At 40.2% G+C, this 18,962-nt stretch overlaps 1 protein-coding gene across 2 annotated transcripts; it reads right to left on the reverse strand.

Annotated features, from left to right (window-relative positions):
• Positions 1 to 4,257: 4,257 nt before the first annotated feature.
• LOC117724868 (olfactory receptor 12D1-like) lies at positions 4,258 to 8,553 on the reverse strand. Of its 2 annotated transcripts, XM_076916470.1 has the most exons (3): positions 8,368 to 8,553; positions 7,103 to 7,306; positions 4,258 to 6,054 (listed from the first exon to the last, which is right to left on the reverse strand). In XM_076916470.1, exon 3 carries the CDS (start codon positions 6,049 to 6,051, stop codon positions 5,125 to 5,127), a length of 927 nt encoding a protein of 308 aa, XP_076772585.1. In that variant the 5' UTR covers positions 6,052 to 6,054; positions 7,103 to 7,306; positions 8,368 to 8,553; the 3' UTR covers positions 4,258 to 5,124. The 2 variants fall into 2 exon arrangements, with proteins under 2 accessions (XP_076772585.1, XP_034380712.1); XM_034524821.2 differs by lacking the exon at positions 7,103 to 7,306 and having other exon boundaries at positions 8,368 to 8,552.
• Positions 8,554 to 18,962: the final 10,409 nt, after the last annotated feature.

Here is an 18,962-nt window from a genome sequence, read left to right on the forward strand (position 1 = left end):
GAGGAACACAGAAGGCAGGTCAGCTACAGTAGCAAAGGAACTTAGATAAGTAAACTTATTATTAAACAGCAACTATAAATATCTTGTAAGACAAAATCTTACTCTCTGCTAATGCTTCCCCCCCATGCATCAAGAAGAACCAACAAGAAATAAGACCCCTTTGGGACTGGACCCCTGCACTCACCCCATCATAGCCCCTTCTTTCTTAAATTTTATTTATACTGTAATCAGCTTCACAGAACAAAGAGAGTTGTGCACCACAGGTTTTTTATCCTCAGCAAGTACAACTTTCATAAAATATTCATATATTTTTCTGTTCTAAAGGACAGTATACCCCTGTGGCAATGAGCAGAAAAACACCTTATGAGTGGTGTTCTTATATGAGTAGGGAGCAGAGGAAATAGCAGTTTGTTCATTCTAGGTTGATGTTTGGCTTGGTGGCCAAAATTGTTTAATGCCTAGGACTCGTAAAAATCAAATCAAATCAAAACAAATCAAATCAAATCAAATCAAATCCAGGCAGTGCAGAATGGGAGGAGGAGGACAGGCAGAGATCTGCATTTTGCCATGCCTTGTGGTGAGGCTGGGGAAAGATGCCCAGAGACCTGCCCTTGAGCAAGGGTGGGCCATAGACACACAGAGTGCAGCCTATCACAGTGTAGAGCAGCCATGCCACCCACAGACCTGCCCTTCAGTCCTTGGCACAGGTGAGCCATAGATACTTGCCTGGCACCTCACTATTGAAGCCCAATCAGAGGATGTCACCAGCCAAGGTGTTAGCCTGCAGCAGAACCCTCCACAATGTGCAAGTATGTAGTGGATAGATGGGAGAGAAGGAGAAGTGGAGCACCTTGAATATTATGAAGCCAGATGGAATTGGAGAGTCAAGGGTAGAGAGAAGTGGCCTGCTGTGAGTGGCTACCCCAGCCAACTGGGGCCTTGATGAGGTTCAAGCCTGACCTGTCACTGAGAATCATGACTATATCCTTTACTAAGCAGCAGCAGCAGGAGGTGGTGTCAATGTCCATGGTCCACATTACCATTAGAGAACATGGGGACTTCCCTCATCAGGCCAGTGACAGGGGACCATTTAGATCTCCAGTAGCTGTGTAGAGGTGGTCCTGTGCCTCACTGGTTGCAGTGCTTTTGAGAACTGGTCTATGTCTCACCAGTGGTTGCACAAGGGACAGTAGGCCCCCAACCTTATCTAGGTAGCACATTGGAGCTGGCCTTGGTGGTAGGGTGTGGGTGAGCTTGCTCTGAAATTATGAGTGTGTGACAACTGATTCTACCACCACTGGTCTGCTGTATGGTGGCATATGTACAGTTAGCCAAGCTGCCCATTGGGATCATGAAAAGGGAATAGCTCCTCACCAGCTGCAGCACTAGGGAAAATGAATAGTGTACCTGGCCTGGGCAGCACAGCAGAGCTGACGCTGGGGCTGGGCACTACATTAAGTGGTCTTTTGGGTGTGAAGGAGGGAGAGCTGGCCCCAACACTCCTCTGCCATGAGGTGGTGTGAGTATGTAGATGATACCCTCCTCCTCTTCCTCCTCTTCCTCCTCTTCCTCCTCTTCCTCCTCTTCCTCCTCTTCCTCCTCACTCTCACCACCTGTAATATTTGGGAGAGCAGGCCCTGCAGTTCATCTTGGCTGCACAGTAGAGCTGTGGATAGGACAGAGTGATCCAGTCCTGAGGGCAAGAGCATTGGAAGCTGGCTCCTCCACACCTCTGCTGTGAACTGGCATCAGGGGCATGGATGCTCTCTGTTGTCTCACCCTCCCCACCTGAGGCAGTTGGGAGAGCTAGCTCTGGGTCAAGAGGGCAGATGAGCTGATATTGCCCCTTATCAGCTGAGGAACTTAGGAGAGCTGGCCCTGTACCTTGCCTGGCTGCACATTAGAACTGGCTCTAGTTAAGTTTGCATGGGTGAACCATCTCTTCACAGGATGCAGCAGTTGGGAGTGTAGACCCTGTGCTTTCACTAGGCTACACAGTGGAGTTAGCTGGATGAATGGGTGTGGTTGAGGTAGCCCAGAGGGCATGATTGCAGAAGAACTGACCCTGCCTCGTACAGATGTCACTGGGTGGTCTAAGCAGAGCAATGCTGGAAAGCTTATCCTGATGGTGCAATGAACAGGCTCAGATCAAGGGCTCTGAGTTGGCCCACCCCAAAATCTATACCATGTACAAACATTGGGACTTGTGAAAAGGCCAGTCCTGTTGATCCAAAGCTGTAGGATCTCCAATGCACAGGGCAACAACAGGATAGCCAGGAGGAGATCCAGTGAGGATCCAGCACTGATGGTTTCACAGAAGCCAGAGATGACCAGTCATTGCAATGAATATGTGCAGGAGAAGTTATGTGGACAGGGATATACTGTGGACACACTGTGCCATACTATAGCTTTGTCAGGGGCATCTCTGTCTATACACTAAAGGCCTGGAATCAGCCATAGGCCTGAAGACAGAGAGGTAGGCCTAACATGCATGCCTGCTAGCACAAAATCTTGGTTTCTGTGGAAAAATACTAGAACAGATGGCTAGAAGCTATTGTAAACAAACAGCTTTGATAGACAGTTGCCAGGATCTAGTCGTAGACCTTGTAGATAGGCGACCTTGGTGGATAGTACCAATTTAGATTAGGACAAGTAAATCATAGGTGGAGTCATAGTGGCCTGTCCCCTGAACCTTCACCCAGCTGATACACTGTTCTGGAAGATATCTGTACTCCCCCTGAACACCTACATTCCTGCATCATCTCCTTCCCTCAGATCTACATCCTGCCTTTTTGTGTATATAACCCCTGTGTGAAGAAGTAAAACTTGCGGTTTGATCAGCTTATAGACAAGCTGTGTTTTCTTTGTGTCTTTGCCTGCTACCCCCTGCCCCCTCTTTCAGGTGATCTCCCTGGACCCCTGTTTAATGTCCTGCTGGACAGGACGCAGCTTCCATGATGAGATGTTTTCTATGCTTGAGTGTGTATGTGTGTGTGTGTGTCTGTGTGTGTATTATTTGGTATGTAGGTTGCAACAGCAAAGGGCAGATATGAAGGATGGAGATGAGCAAGATTTGGGTGCATAATGTGAAACTTACAAGAATCAATAAAAAGTTTTTTTTAAGGTCATTATAAATAAAGGTCTTCAAGAAACTTTGGAGACATGAAATCTTCACTGTGCACAGTATGTGGGTATGAATAATGCACCACTGAGCAGGAATCCTGACGTTACCTAAACTAGGAACCACAGCTAGTTTTCCTGAAAATGATAAAATCAGAGCACATTGGCTCCCACAGAAGTGAGTGGAGGTACCCACCTTCACCAGGTAGACCTGCAGAAAACATAAATGAATAAACAAATAAATAAACAAATACCCCTCACTCAACCTGGGCAATTAAAAAAAACACCAAATTTGAGCTTTCATGATTTTTTTTTTTAAAAACTAAAATCTGAAGTGTTTTCAAAAAATTTTATTGTTATTGTTTTCACGTGTGAAGAAGGGAAAGGAGTATTGTCTGCATGTTTGTCTGTAACCCACATTCATTCAGGAGGCCAGAAGAGGGCTTCAGATGCCTTGAAAATGGAGGTACAGGCAATTGTGAGTCACCATTCCAAGTCAGTGCTTGGAATAGAAGGACATTCAGCTGCTAAAGCAGCCAGTGCTTTTAACCAGTGCACCATCTCTGCAGTCCTTGAAAAAGATTTTAAGTTAAAAATTTGATAGCACTAATTTGAAAAAGAAAGTCTTATAAAGGTACCATCTCTCATTTAAAAACAATCATTGTTATTTGGATTGAATCCAAACTGAAATAACTAGACAGTAAGAAAATAGACACATTTACTAAATGATTCTGAGAAACACTTTAAATCTTTAGATCACAACTATGGTGATTTCTGGCTTAGCAGGAAGGGTTTTGCTAGTTGTGACCACTTAACAGTGGTGACCATCTGCATTGGACCTGCTCATCATCAAAGAGCTTTCATACTCAGGTACAGTTTCTGCAGCCTTGAAGCATAGTTGCAGGAACTGAGGGAGAGAACTTTTCTCTTTTGATCAAGAACAAAAATCTTCGCCATAAAGTTTAGTGTTTTGGTGTTTTCTTTCTAATATCTTTAGTTGTTTTGCTTGTTAGGAGGGGTATATCTGTGGACTCCATGGGTTCCATTAAAAAACCTCATTGAATACACACTAAATCCATTTTGTACTGTCTTTATGTGCACATGTATGCACTCATACACTAGATAGCATGGCCCACATTCCTCAAGAAAATAGACTCTCCTTCTCCCAGTAGCTATTTACTGCCCAAGATCTTCAGCTGGGGTGGAAATTCATGGAATTTTGTCTGGCTTAATCTTCTGAAAGACTGTGTGTTCATTCCCAGCCATTGTGAGTTCATGTGCACAACTGTGTTCTCATGTCTAGTGTCCAGAAAATACTGTATACAGACATCTAGTCCTTCACAAGAGACTGTACAGGAAGTAGGATGGTGAGCATGAAGAGTATTAGCTGGACTCAAAAGTAAATAATAATTTATTAAAATTATTATTAATAAAATTTTAAAAATAAAAACTTATCCACTCAGTACCAAAACCTCAAGTTTAACTGAATCAGAATCATGTTTAATTGAAATTGAAATTAATTGCCTCTAAAATTTTTAGTAATTTTTGAGATTTGCAACTAACTTTTTCAATTGAGCAACCATAGTTTTAATAATCCCTCAAAATAAGCAAGCATATTGATATTTATCCAACTAATATAAGTTGACAGATGAACAACTGTAATTACAGATTATATTAAACACAGGTAGTATACACATATTTCTATACCTAGTAATGTACAAGACACATTAGAGTATGTCCCAAGTCAATGCTATCAATTAATATGCCCAAATTAAATTCAGGAACTGAATTCTATGATTAGAGCCTGACAACTTCAAATTCCTCTTGCTTTAATTGTTTAATAGCATTAGAACATGTTTTCCCATATATTTTCCATCATTCAATTTGTTCATAATATATGTGTGCATCTATTTTACATAAAACATATCTTAATTTCAGAAATATATCTTAATTTCTTATTGCCTGGTATTTACACCTCAGCAGAGTTCTTTAGATTTCTTTAGGTCAGAGCCATCTTTTCACCTTCCTATTCAATGCACTCCTCACTTCCTTGTTTCTCAAGGTGTAGATGAGTGGATTGAGAGCAGGAGTGACCACACTGTACATGATGGCAATGATTCTGTCCTGATCCAGAGAGCTGTCTGAGGTGGGACGAATGTAGGTGAAGATAACAGGAGCATAGAACAGAATAACAACCATGAAGTGAGAGGCACAAGTAGACAGTGCTTTGTGGAGCATGCTGCAAGAACGGGTTTTGAAGAAGAGATAGGTGATGATGTAGAAATAGGAGAGAAATGTCAGAAAAAAGGGGACTGAGGCAATGGTGCCTGTGACTGTATTAAGCAGCCAAAGGTTGAGCTCAGTGTTCCCACAGGCCAGCTCCAGCAATGGCTTAATATCACAGAAGAAATGATGGATATGATTGGGACCACAGAAGCTCAAACGAGATGTCATTACAGAGTGAAGCAAGGCATGAAGAAAAGCAATCGTCCAGATGGTCACAGCCACAAGGATACAGATCTGCCAATTCATGATGACAGAATAGTGAAGTGGCTTGCAGATAGCCACAAAGCGGTCAAATGCCATTACTGCCAGCAGCAGAGATTCTGTGGTACCCAAGAAATGGAAGAAATGAAGCTGAGTTATGCATCCCAAGAAAGAAATTGCTTTGCTTGTGGAGAGTAGGTTCTCCAGCATCTTTGGCAGTGTCACAGTGGAGTAGGAGATATCTAGACATGCTAAGTTTCCCAGGAAGAAATACATAGGTGAGTGGAGTCTTGGATCCAAAATGACGATCATCAGGATGGCTCCATTCCCAGTTATATTGACAAAGTAGATGGTGAAGAAAATAGCAAAGAGAAAAGGCTGTGGTTCTTGTAAGTCTCTCACTCCCAAGAGGACAAACTCTGTGACAGAGGTTTGATTCAACATCACCTAAAAGAAACAACATAGTTTGTAGAACACAGCCACGAATGAGGCCAATCAATTTTTCCAGACTAGAATTTTCTTGCTTAGATAGGAGGACCAGGAGGAGAAGGATGAAGAGAAGGAGGAGGAGGAGGAGGAGGAGGAGGAGGAGGAGGAGGAGGAGGAGGAGGAGGAGGAAGAGGAGGACGAGGAGGGGAAGGAAGAAAAAATCAATGTTTTATGTAAGCCAGCCTTAGATCCTGTATAATATTTGATTGTTTAGATCCTCAACAGCCATGATTTCTGACTTAACTATATTTAAAATTTAGATTCATCATTAACACTTTAATTCTCTGAGAGTTTGGTGTCATTTTGACCATACATCATGTTCTCTGACTATGAACATCTACATTTGAACATAATTTTCATTTATCTCTAAGTCAGCTGTGTCGATATGTTGCTTTTTAAAGATTTTGTTATGCCATTCTTTGTCTGGTGAGTATAAACATCAAATGAGAGTAAGAGTAAAGAATTAAATAATTTTATTATAAAGTCTCTGAAGTAGAAATGCCATAAAATAGCAGTAGTCACTTATTCTTAGATTATTAATGCTGACGATACTATTTTATTAATCTCATCCTGGCCCACATGCCCAGTAAAGTCAAAGGGCCCTATTTAATGGAAAGGCAGAGGGGAGCTGAAAATCACATACTCTTTGTCAATTTGAGGTATTTTGAATGTCTCGTTGTAGTAGATGATCAGATGATCAGCTTGTTGTCTTACTACATTTTGAGCCTGAACATTTTCTCAAACAAGAAATCAAGTGATATCTTCAGTGAAAAATGTTGCAGTATATACTGTTATTTACTTGTGGTCATTTTTCTAGAGATCCTTTAATATAAGACTACTTTCTGTGAACTCAAGTTCTTTCTTTGTTTCACCAAAACTCTCTTCTTAAGTATCTTTGCCTTTGGTCTCTAGAAATCCTACTTTTGTCTTAGGGCATATTTTAAATCATTTCATTTTGCCAGAACTAAGTCCATCCTTCAGCTAAGAGGTTCTAAGTTGAACTCACCTTCACCACAGTTCCTTTAGCAGGTCTCTGGCAGCTATTCTATCATGCCAAAGTAGACTGTCGCTTCATTCCAACTCTCTTCAAAGTTGCCATAGGTTGCCAGCCTTCCTTGATTTTTTTTGTTATCTGACCTTACTTTTCATAATAAGAAACTCTGCCTTCTACTAAGGAAATACATTCATCTTGATTTTTTGTTGAGTTGACCTAAAATATTTTATTCAGTGAATGATTTAACTCTTTAGAAATTATAAATGAGTAATTCATTATAAGTCAAGACTTAAATCTGTACTGATTACCACTATAAAAATTATTTTGGATATTTTACCAAGGACCCAGCACTATCTTTGGATGTACTGGCAGTGGCAGATAGGATTGGTGAAGCAGCTTCCTCTCTACTCCATTTTGTTAAATAAATGCCTTGTGTGGCTTTCACATCTTAGGAAAGACAAGCTAGGACATGTGAGACACTTGAAGACTTGAGACACATGAGTAGACAGTAGGAACTGGAAGGAAATCTGAATACTGATATACATAAAGCAGAAATGGCTGGAGTTCTGAGAGGAAGTTGATTTGATGTGACCAGGTTGAAACTAGGGAGACTTCTAGAGCCCATGACACGTTTGGCTTTACCATGGAGATGATTTTTTAAAATTAACCTCTACTCCATCTCCCTAAAAGGCTATCTTTCAAAAGAATAACTTTATTTGATAGCTAGGCATAGTATATTTAAAATCCTTACTACTAATTTTTAAAAATGCAAATAATTTTCTAAACACTAACAGTCATTTTATTTTTTCTGATCCATAAAATAGAATTGCATCAAGAATGTACTTGAAAAAATTACCAAAACCTGAAGAAACAATAAATCAAACAAGGGACCAAACTTTCCTGAGTTTTAGAGAACATTATTTTTGCCACACTTCTCTCTGTGACATGATTTTTCACTATTGTTTGAATATTTAGAGATTAAAGATTTGCCTTGGATGATGCCTAAGGACCCAGTCATGTTGAGTTGAGCATAAGATATGATGGTGAAAATGTGGGAGAGTGTTTTATAACCTGTAGTAGGGCGTTTGTCCATTATAAAATGGGAACCTAGCTCTAAATTTTATATTTTTGGTTGTGAGCCTAGCCTTTAATGGCTGAGCCATCTCTCCAGCCCTAGCTCTAAATTTTAAACACTTCTTCTAGTGCCAGCAAGAGGCAGACCACAACACAGAAAGTATGGACAACTTTCTAGTCTGTCTCTGGTTTCATTTTCTTACCTGACTGGACAAGTAAAGGTATTTTCAGGGCACTGCTTCTTGTGATTGTAAATAATAGAAGAACATATGAGGCAACACTTCAGGGATCAGTCCTCAAGAATGAGTTATTAGCACTGAATCCAAAGGGATAAATTATTTGTCTTCGGAAAATTCTTTCTCACTTTCTGAAAAATTTGCTGGCTCTAAAAATCATGAGACTCTAAAAATAAAAGTCCTGAGAGATCTTGTCCCTTGGTGTTAAGAATTATTCTAAGAGTAAGCAAGGAGCTGTCTTATGAAATCACCACTTTTCTGCTGTGCTTCATATGGCATAATTATGATTAATCCTTAGTAGAAAACAAAAGACAATCCAAATCTCTGTGGCCTAATAAGTTTTCTTAGCAAAACTTCCCTTGATTTCTTCAGATAGAGTTGAGACTTCAGTATCTGTTCCTGAGGACTCCCTAGAAAAATACCCTGAAATTTAAAGTTGAAAGAAAGTTGGAGATAAAAATTAACCAATTAATCATGTCACACTGAGAGTACAGTATGGAAAATTGCTAACAATTTACCACAAATCAACAGCACTGAATTGTTCTAGGTATAATAATACAACTATTCAACACTGTGCCCCAACCCCCAAAAGACTGATCCTAAGTATTATTTTCTTTTAATGTCTTTAATAATCTATATTTACTTATTGATTATCAACAGGAAATGCTGTATACTTTTAGTATGTTCATTATAGAACACCATTGACTTTTTAAAAAGCACAACTGGTCAGAAGACTAATGTTATTGAGATTTGAGTATTTGGCAAAACATTCTGCAAAAAATAAATGATGTCCTACAACTAAGTCCTTGTTCATAAGTATAGGACTTAATTGGGTCCACTTAAAAACCTGGGTGTGGCTGCCCATCTGTGTAGTACTGGGGAAGGAGCAAAGACAAGAGAATCTCTAGGGCTTGCTGGTTGTCAGCCTATGGGTGTGTTTGGGGGCTGGGGAACTCCATGTTCAACGAGACATTCTGTCTCAAGGGAGTAACAGGAAGCAATAGAGTATACACACACACACACACACACACAGACACACACACACACACACAAACCACACTTGTCTAAGTTAGGGTTAGTATTGCTATGTTGAAACACCCTGACCAAAAACAACTTAAGGGAAGAAAAGGCTTATTTCAATCACAATTCCATAATAATAGTTCATCATCAAAAGCAGTGAGGGCAGAGACTCAAGTAGGGTTTGAACCTGCAGAACGATGCAGGGGCCGTGGAGGGCTGCTGCTTACTGGCTTGATCCTCATGGCTTGCTCAACATGCTTTTATGTTTTAATGGTTATTTTATTTTTTATTATTGCATTGTGATATCTTTTCATTTTTATTGGATATTTTCTTTATTTACATTTCAAATGTTATCCCCTCTACCCCACAGAAACCTCCTATATTATCCCCCCTCCCCCTGCTTCTATGAGGGTGTTCTCTCACCCACCCACCCACTCCTGCCTCTCTGCCCTTGCATTCCTCTACACTGGAGTATAGAGCTTTCATAGGACTAAGGGCCTCTCCTCACATTGTGGCTATTTTATTTATTTACATTTTAAATGTTCCCCTTCCAGATCTCCTCCTTACATAGACCCCCCAATCCCATCCCCTACCCCTTGTCTCTAAGAAGGTGCTCCTTTACTCACCCATCCACTTCTAACTCACTGCTCTAGCATCACCCTATGTCGGGGCATCAAGCCTCCACAGGACCAAGGGCCTCCCATTCCACTGATGCCAGATAAGGCAATCCTCTGCTACATAAGTATCTGGAGCCATGGATCCATTCATGTGTACTCTTTGGTTGGTGGTTTAGTCCCTGGGAGCTCTGGGATGTTCGTTTGGTTGATTTTATTGTTCTTTCTATGGGGTTGCAATCCCCTTCAGCCCCTTCAGTCCTTCCTGTAATTGTTTCATTGGGGTCCCTGGGCCCAGTCCAATGGTTGGCCATATCTACATCTATATTAGTCAGGTGCTGGCCCAGCCTCTCAGGGGACAGATATACCAGGCTCCTCTCAGCAAGTACTTATTGGCATCACCAATAGTGTCAGGGTTTTGTGTCTGCAAATGGGATGGATCCCTAGGTGTGGTGGTCTCTGGATGCCCTTTCCTTCAGTCTCTGCTCCATTTTTTTGTCCCTCCATTTCCTTTGGACAAGAAAAATTCTGGGTTAAAAATTTTGAGATTTGTAGGACCTGGGGGTCTATGTCTATCTACTGGAGGTCATCCCTAAAGGTTTTTATCTCCCCTTTGTTGGGTATTTTGGCTAATGTCAACCCCATTGGGTCCTGGGAACCTCTCACTTCCCTGGCATCTGAGACTTTCTAGTGGCTATTCCTTCTTCTTCACCGCCCCCTACATATTTTTATTCATCTTCCTGACCCTCTGGACTTCTCTCCTGTCTCTTCCCTTACTTGATCCTGCCCCATGTTTTCCCCTCCCTCTCCTTTTACCCTCCCAGGTCCTCCCTCCGTCTACCTCCTATGATTATTTTCTTCCCCCTTCTAAGTAGGATTGAAACATTCACACTTTGGTCTTCCTTCTTGTTAAGCTTCATATGGTCTGTGAGTTGTATCTTAGGTAGTCTGAGCTTTTGAGCTAATATCCACTTATCAGTGAATACATATCATGTGTGTCCTTTTGTGTCTGGGTTACCTCACTCAGAAAGATATTTTCTAGTTACATTCATTTGCCTGAAAATTTTATGAAGTCATTGTCATCTCTGTTTTGCCCATGTAGATAATTCTCTACTGTACTAAGGATGCTATCTGTAGAAGGCAGAACCAGGGACATTTCTACTTGTCTTTGCCACATATCTGTAGTCATTTTTTTCTTTATCCCTACTGGTGTCTTTGAGTTTCTAAACCCACATTCAGAATCTTCAGCTTCATTAGACTTTATTTTTAGTTTATCATCATTTTCTTCCCTCAACACTCAATCCAGAAATCTACGGCCTGAGAAATGAGGACATAGGTGGAGATGTAAGGAAGATGGTTTTGTTGTTTTTTATTTTTAATTATTATGTTTTTATTATTTTATTTATTTACATTCCAGTTGTTCCTCCTCCCCCCCACATTGGGTCCTCCTTTCCACAGTTTCTCATCCCATTCTTCCTCCCACTCTAAAAAGGTGCTCCCCTCACCAGACCTCTCCCTTTTCTGGGGCCTCAAGTCTCTTGAGGATTAAGCAAAACTTCTTTCACTAAGGCCTGACCAGGTAAATCTCTGCTATATTTGTGCCAGGGGTCTTTGACCAGCCAGTCATGGCTTAGTCTCTGGGAGCTCTCTGGGGTCTGGGTTTGTTGAGACTGTTGGTCTTCCTATGGTGCCTCTCTCCCCTTCACCTTCTTCAATCCTTCCCCTAATTCAACTGTAGGGGTCCCTGACTTCAGTCCTAATGATTGGGTATAAGTATCTGCTTCTGTCTCAGTCAGCTGCTGGTAGGGCCTTTCAGAGGACAGCCATGCCAGGCTCCCATCTGCAAGCACATCATAGCATGAGTAAGTGTCAGGCCTTGGTGCAACCCCCACTTCCCACACTCAAATAGATCCCAAGTTGGGCCAGTCCCTGGACAGTCTTTCCTTCAGTCTCTTCTTTACTTTTGTCCCTGCAGTTATTTTAAACAGGAACAATTCTGGGTCAGAAATTTTGACTGTGTGTTAGTAATACTGTCCCTCCACTTGATGTTTTGCCTATCTACTACAGGTAGACTCTTCGAATTTCTTCTCCCCAGTGTTGGTCATTTTGGCTAAGGTAACCCTTATTGAGACCTTAGAGTCTCTCATCTCCCAAGTCTCTGTTACTTTTCTAGAGAGTCCCCCCACCTCCCACTCCCCAAGGCTGCTTATTACCATTCATTCTCTTGTCCCTCTGGGCTTCTCTGCTGTTCTTGCCCCATACCTGATCCTGTTTCCCTTTTCTCTCTCCCCCTCTTCCACCTAGGCCCCCTCCCTTCCTCCCTCTGCCTTCCATAATTATTTTCTTCCCCCTTCTAAATGGGACTGAAGCATCTTCATTTGGCCTTTGATTTTTCAAAGAAATACTTATCTCTTTTTTTTTTAAAAAAATCTATCTATCTATCTATCTATCTATCTATCTATCTATCTATCTATCTAGATATCTAATGTACATTGTTGCTGTCTTCAGACACACCAGAAGAGGGCATCAAATCCCATTGCAGGTGATTGTGAGCCACCATGTAGTTGCTGGGAACTGAACTCAGGACCTTTGGAAGAGTAGTCAGTGTGCTTAACTGCTGAGCCATCTCTCCAGCCCAACTTATCTCTTTTATATCCATTATTTCCTCTTTGGGAACCACATAAATATGTATTCAGCAAAACAATAGAGTTAATTAAAGCTAGAATAGAGCTAGTCAGATAGCTCAGTAGGTAATGACAGTTGCAAACAAGCCCGATAAGCTGAGATAAATCCATTAGACCTACATGGTGAAAGAAGAGAATTATCTCTTCAAACTTGTCCCCTGAACTACACATGTTGTAGCTCATGTACACTCAAATACACACACACACACACACACACACACACACACACACACACACACACGTACAATAAATAAATAATTCTAATAAAATATAAACAAAAAATCCAACATTGTTGTGTGAGTAGTCTCTTTAAGTGAGGAAAAGAAGGAGATTAGAGTTATATTAATATATTCTTGTAAATAAAGTAGATTAAAATGTCACAAGCTAGATATGGGGGTGGGGAACAACTAATTTTCTCCAACTTTAAAGAACCTAACTTAATTTCTTTTCTTGGATTTTTTCTTGGATATTTTATTTATATCTCAGATGTTATTCCTTTTTCCACATCCCCCCCCCCGAAACCCCCTATCCCATCCCACCTCCTCCTGCTTCTAAGAGAGTATGCCCCCCCCACACCCACCCACTCCCACCTCCCTGCCCTCGAATTCCCCCACACTGGGCTTCCAGCCTCCACAGGACCAAGGACCTCCTCTCCCACCTATGCTTGACAAGTCCATCCTGCTCTACATATAGAGCTGGAGCCCTGGGTCCTTCCATGTGTATTCCTGGGTTAGCTGTTTAGAGCCTGGGAGCTCTGGTTGGCTGGTATTGTTGCTCTCCCCATGGGGCCACAAATCTTTTCAGCTCCTTCAGTCTTCTCTCTAACTCCTCCACTGGGAACCCCATGATGAGTTCAATGGTTAGCTGTGAGCATCCACCTTTGTATATGTTAGGCTCTGGCAGACCTCTAAGGAGACAGCTATATCAGGCTCCTGTCAGCATGCACTTCCTGGCATCCATGTCAGTGTCTGCCTTTGGTGAATGCATAATGGATGGATACCCAGGTGGAGCAGTTTCTGGGTGGCCCCTCCTTCAGTTTCTGTCCCACACTTTGTCTCCATATTTGCTCCCATGAGTATTTTGTTCCCCTTTCTAAGAAGGACGAAAGCACACACACTTAGGTCTTCCTTTTTCATGAGATTCATGTGGTCTGTGAGTTGTATCTGGGCACTGCAAACTTTTGGGTTAATATCCACTTATCAGTGAGTGCATAACATGTGTATTCTTTTGTGATTGGGTTACCTCACTCAGAATGATATTTTCTAGTTCCATCCATTTGCCTAAGAATTTCATGAAGTCATTGTTTTTAATAGCTGAGTATTACTCCATTGTGTAAATGTTCCACATTTGCTATATCCATTCCTCTGTTGAAGGGCATCTGGGTTTTTTCCAGCTTCTCACTATTATAAATAATGCTGCTATGAACATAGTGGAGCATATGTTCTTGTTATATGGGTATATGCCAAGGACTGGTATAGCTGGGTATCAGGTAATGCTATGTCCAATTTTCTGAGGAACTGCTAGACTGATTTCCAGAGTGGTTGTACCAGCTTGCTCTTCCACCAACAATGGAGGAGTGTTCTCTTTCTCCACATCCTTACCAGCATCTGCTACCACCTGAGTTTTTTATCTTAGCCATTCTGATTGGTGTGAGGTCTAATCTCAGGGTTGTTTTGATTTGCATTTCCCTGATGACTAAGGATGTTGAACATTTCTTTAGGTGCTTCTCAATCATTCAAGTTTCCTCAGTTGAGAATTTTTGTTTAGCTCTGTACCCCATTTTTAATAGGGTTATGTGATTCTCTGAAGTCTAATTTCTTGAGTTCTTTGTATATATTGGATATTAGCCCTCTGTCAGATGTGGGATTGGTAAAGATCTTTTCCCAATATGTTGGTTACCGTTTTGTCCTATTGACAGTGTCCTTTGATTTACAGAAGCTTTGTAATTCTATGAGGTCCCATTTGTCAATTCTTGATCTTACAACATAAGCAATTGGTGTTCTATTCAGGAACTTTTCCCCTGTGCCTAGGTGTTCGAGGGTCTTCCTCAACTTCTCTTCTATTAGTTTCAGTGTATCTGGTTTTGTGTGAAGGTCCTTTATCCACTTGGACTTGAGCTTTGTACAAGGGGATAAGAATGGATTAATTTGCATTCTTCTACATGCTGACCTCCAGTTGAATCAACACCATTTGTTGAAAATTCTGTCTTTTTTCCACTGGGTGATTTTAGCTCCTTTGTCAAAGATCAAGTGACCATAGGTGTGTGGGTTCATTTCTGGGTCTTCAGTTAAATTCCATTGATCTTCCTGCCTGTCTCTGTACCAATACCATGCAGGTTTTTTTTTTTTTTTTTTTTTTTTTTTTTTTTTTTTTTTTTTTTTTTTTTTTTTTTTTTATCACTATTGCTCTGTAGTACAGTTTGAGGTAAGGGATGGTGATTCCACCAGAAGTTCTTTTATTGTTGAGAATGGTTCTCACTATCCTGGGTTTTTTGTTATTCTAAATAAATTTGAAAATTGCTCTTTCTATCTCTATGAAAAATTGAGTTGGAATTTTGATGGCGATTGCATTAAATCTGTAGACTAATTTTTGTAAAATGGCCATTTTTTACTATATTAATCCTGCCAATCCATGAGCATGGGAGATCTTTCCATCTTCCAAGATCTTCTTCAAATTCTTTCTTCAGAGACTTGATGTTCTTGTCAAACAGATGTTTCACTTGCTTGGTTAGATTCACACCGAGGTATTTTATATTATTTGTGACTATTTTGAAGGGTGTTATTTCCCTATTTTCTTTCTCTGCTTGTTTATCCTTTGAGTAGAGGAAGGCTACTGATTTGTTTGAGTTGTTTTTATATCCAGCCACTTTGCTGAAGCTGTTTATCAGGTTTACGAGTTCTCTGGTGGAAGTTTTGTGGTCACTTAAGTATGCTATCATATCATCTGCAACTAGTGGTATTTGACTTCTTCCTTTCCTATTTGTATCTCTTTGACTTCCTTTTGTTGTCTAGTTGCTCTGGCTAGGACTTCCAGTACTATATTGAATAGGTATTGTGAGAGTGGGCAGCATTGTCTAGTCCCTGATCTTAGTGGGATTGCTTCAAGTTTCTCTCTATTTAGTTTGATGTTGGCTATTGGCTTGCTGTACATTGCTTTTACTATGTTTATATATGGGCCTTGGATTCCTGATCTTTCCAATACTTTTACCATAAAGGGATATTGAATTTTGTCAAATACTTTCTCAGCATCTAAGAGTGAGATGATCGTGTGGTTTTTTTCTTTGAGTTTGTTCATATAGTGGATTTACATTGATGGATTTCTGAATATTGAACCATCCCTGCATTCCTGGGATGAAGCCTACTTGATCATGATGAATGATTTTTTTTGATGTGTTTTTGGATTCTGTTTGCCAGAATTTTATTGAGTATTTTTTCATCAATATTCATAAGGGAGATTGTTTTGAAGTTCTCTTTCTTTGTTGGGTCTTTGTGTGGTTTAGATATGAGCGTGATTGTGGTCTCATAGAATGACTTGGGTAGTGTTCCTTCTGTTTCTATTTTGTGGAATAGTTTGAAGAGAATTGGTATTAGGTTTTCCTTGAGGGTCTGATAGAATTCTGCATTGAAACCATATGGTCCTGGGCTTGTTTTGGTGGGGAGACTGTTGATGACTGGTACTATTTCTTTAGGGGTTATGGGACTATTTAGATGGCTTATCTGCTCCTGATTTAACTTTGGTACCTGGTATCTGTCTAGAAAGTTGTCCATTTCATCCAGATTTTCCAATTTTGTTGAGTATAGGCTTTTGTAGTAGGATCTGATGATTTTTGAATTTCCTCAGTTTCTGTTGTTATCTCTCCCTTTTCAGTTCTAATTTTATTAATTTGGATACTGTCTCTGTGCCCTCGGGTTAGTCTGGCTAAGGGTTTATCTATCATGTTGGTTTTCTCAAAGAACCAGCTTTTGGTTTTGTTGATACTTTGTATAGTTCTTTTTGTCTCTACTTGGTTGATTTTAGCCCTGAGTTTGATTATTTCCTGCAGTTACTCCTCATGGGTGTGTTTCCTTCTTTTTGTTCTTGAGCTTTCAGGTGTGCTGTCAAGTTGCTATTGTATGCTCTCTCCAGTTTCTTTTTGTGGGCACTTAGAGCTATGAATTTTCCTCTTAACACTGCTTTCATTGTGTCCCATAAGTTTTAGTATGATACATCTCCATCTTCATTAAAATTTAAAAAGTTCTTAATTTATTTTGTTATTTCTTCCTTGTCCAAGTCATTATTGAGTAGAGCACTGTTCAATTTCTATGTGCATGTGGGCTTTCCATTGTTATTATTGAATACCAGAATTGTTATTATTGAAGACCAGCCTTAGTCCATGGTGATCTGATAAAATGCAAGGGATTATTTCAATCTTTTGGTATCTGTTGAGGCCTGTTTTGTAACCAATTATATGGTCTATTTTGGAGAAAGTACCATGAGATGTTGAGAAAAAGGTGTATTCTTTTGTTTTCAGATGAAATGTTCTATAGATTTTTGTTAAATCCATTTGGTTCATAACTTCTGTTATGATTATGATTCTGTTCATAATTTCACTGTCTGTTTAGATTCTGTTTTCATGATCTATCCATTGCTGAGAGTGGGATGTTGAAATTCCCCACTATTATTGTTTGAGATGCAATGTGTGCTTTGAGCTTTAGTAAAGTTTCTTTTATGAATGTGAGTGCTCTTGTATTTGGAACATAGATGTTAAGAATTTAGAGTTCATCTTGGTAGATTTTTCCTTTGACGAGTATGAAGTGTCCTTCCTTATCTCTTTTGATTACTTTTGGTTTAAACTCAATTTTATTCGATATTAGAATGGCTACTCCAGCTTGTTTCTTGTGACCATTTGCTTGGAAAATTGTTTTCCAGCCTTTTACTCTGAGGTAGTGTCTGTGTTTGTCACTGAGTTGCGTTTCCTGTATGTAGCAAAATTCTGGGTCCTGTTTACATATCCAGTCTGTTAGTCTATGTCTTTTTATTGGGGGAATTGAGTCCACTGATATTAAGAAAAAAAATGATTGTTCCTTCTTGTTGTTTTTGTTATTAGAGGTAAAATTATGTTTGTTTAGCTATCTTCTTTTGGCTTAGTTGGAAGATTACTTTCTTGCTTTTTCTAGATTGTAGTTCCCTTCCTTGTGTTGGAGTTTTCCATCTATTATCTTTTGTAGAGCTGGATTTGTAGAAAGATATTGTGTAAATTTGGTTTTGTCATGGAATTTCTTGGTTTCTTCATCTATAGTGATTGAGAGTTTTTCTGGGTATAGTAGTCTGGGCTGGCCTTTGTGTTCTCTTAGGGTCTGTATGGTATCAGTCCAGGATTTTCTGGCTCTTATAGTCTCTGGTGAGAAGTCTGGTGTAATTCTGATAGGTCTGTCTTTATATGTTACTTGACCTTTTTCCTTTACTGCTTTTAATATTTTTTCTTTATTTTGTGCATTTGATGTTTTGGTTATTATGTGACTGGAAGAATTTCTTTTCTGGTCTAGTCTATTTGGAGTTCTATAGGCTCCTTGCTTGTATGTTTATGGGCATCTTTTTGTTTAGGTTAAGAAAGTTTTCTTCTATCATTTTGTTGAAGATATTTACTAGCCCTTTTAAGTTGGGAATCTTTCTTCTCTTCTATACCTATTATCCTTAGGTTTGGCCTTCTCATTGTGTCCTGGATTTCCAGGATGTTTTGGGTTAGGAGCTTTTTACCTTTTGCATTGAAATGGGCTCTGATGATGCCTGGTAACCTTGGTTCTGTTGCTTATGTTCTTGTGCTTGCCTTTCACCATCTGGTTATCTCTAGTGCTACCTGCACTCACTGTCTCTGTCTGGAGCCTGTCTTTCCAGTTATCTTGCTTGTATCAGAACTCCTCAGAGTCCAGCTGTCTCTGTGATCCGGAGTTCCTGCGTAGAAGAGCTTCTGGGACTCAGGCTGCCTCTGAGATCCTGAAATCCTGCTGCTCTGAGTGCAGTGGTTCCTCCAGGACAGGTCAGGATTTGGAGTCCACTGGATATTTTTTTTTAAATCAAAGACATGAAAAGAACTTGAAATTCCTTCATCACTTTTTCTGAGGAAGGTGGAATAAAAGCCTTATACATTTCCCTGGCAAAGGGCAACTGGGCTGAAGCATGACTGGGAGGCAATGGGAACTACCCATTGAGGCCAGAGCCAACTCTTAGTACAGACTCTTATTTTCCCTCTCCAAAATTCATCAGT

Source organism: Arvicanthis niloticus, chromosome 20 (assembly GCF_011762505.2).
Source record: "Arvicanthis niloticus isolate mArvNil1 chromosome 20, mArvNil1.pat.X, whole genome shotgun sequence".
In the NCBI taxonomy this organism is placed as follows: domain Eukaryota; kingdom Metazoa; phylum Chordata; class Mammalia; order Rodentia; family Muridae; genus Arvicanthis; species Arvicanthis niloticus.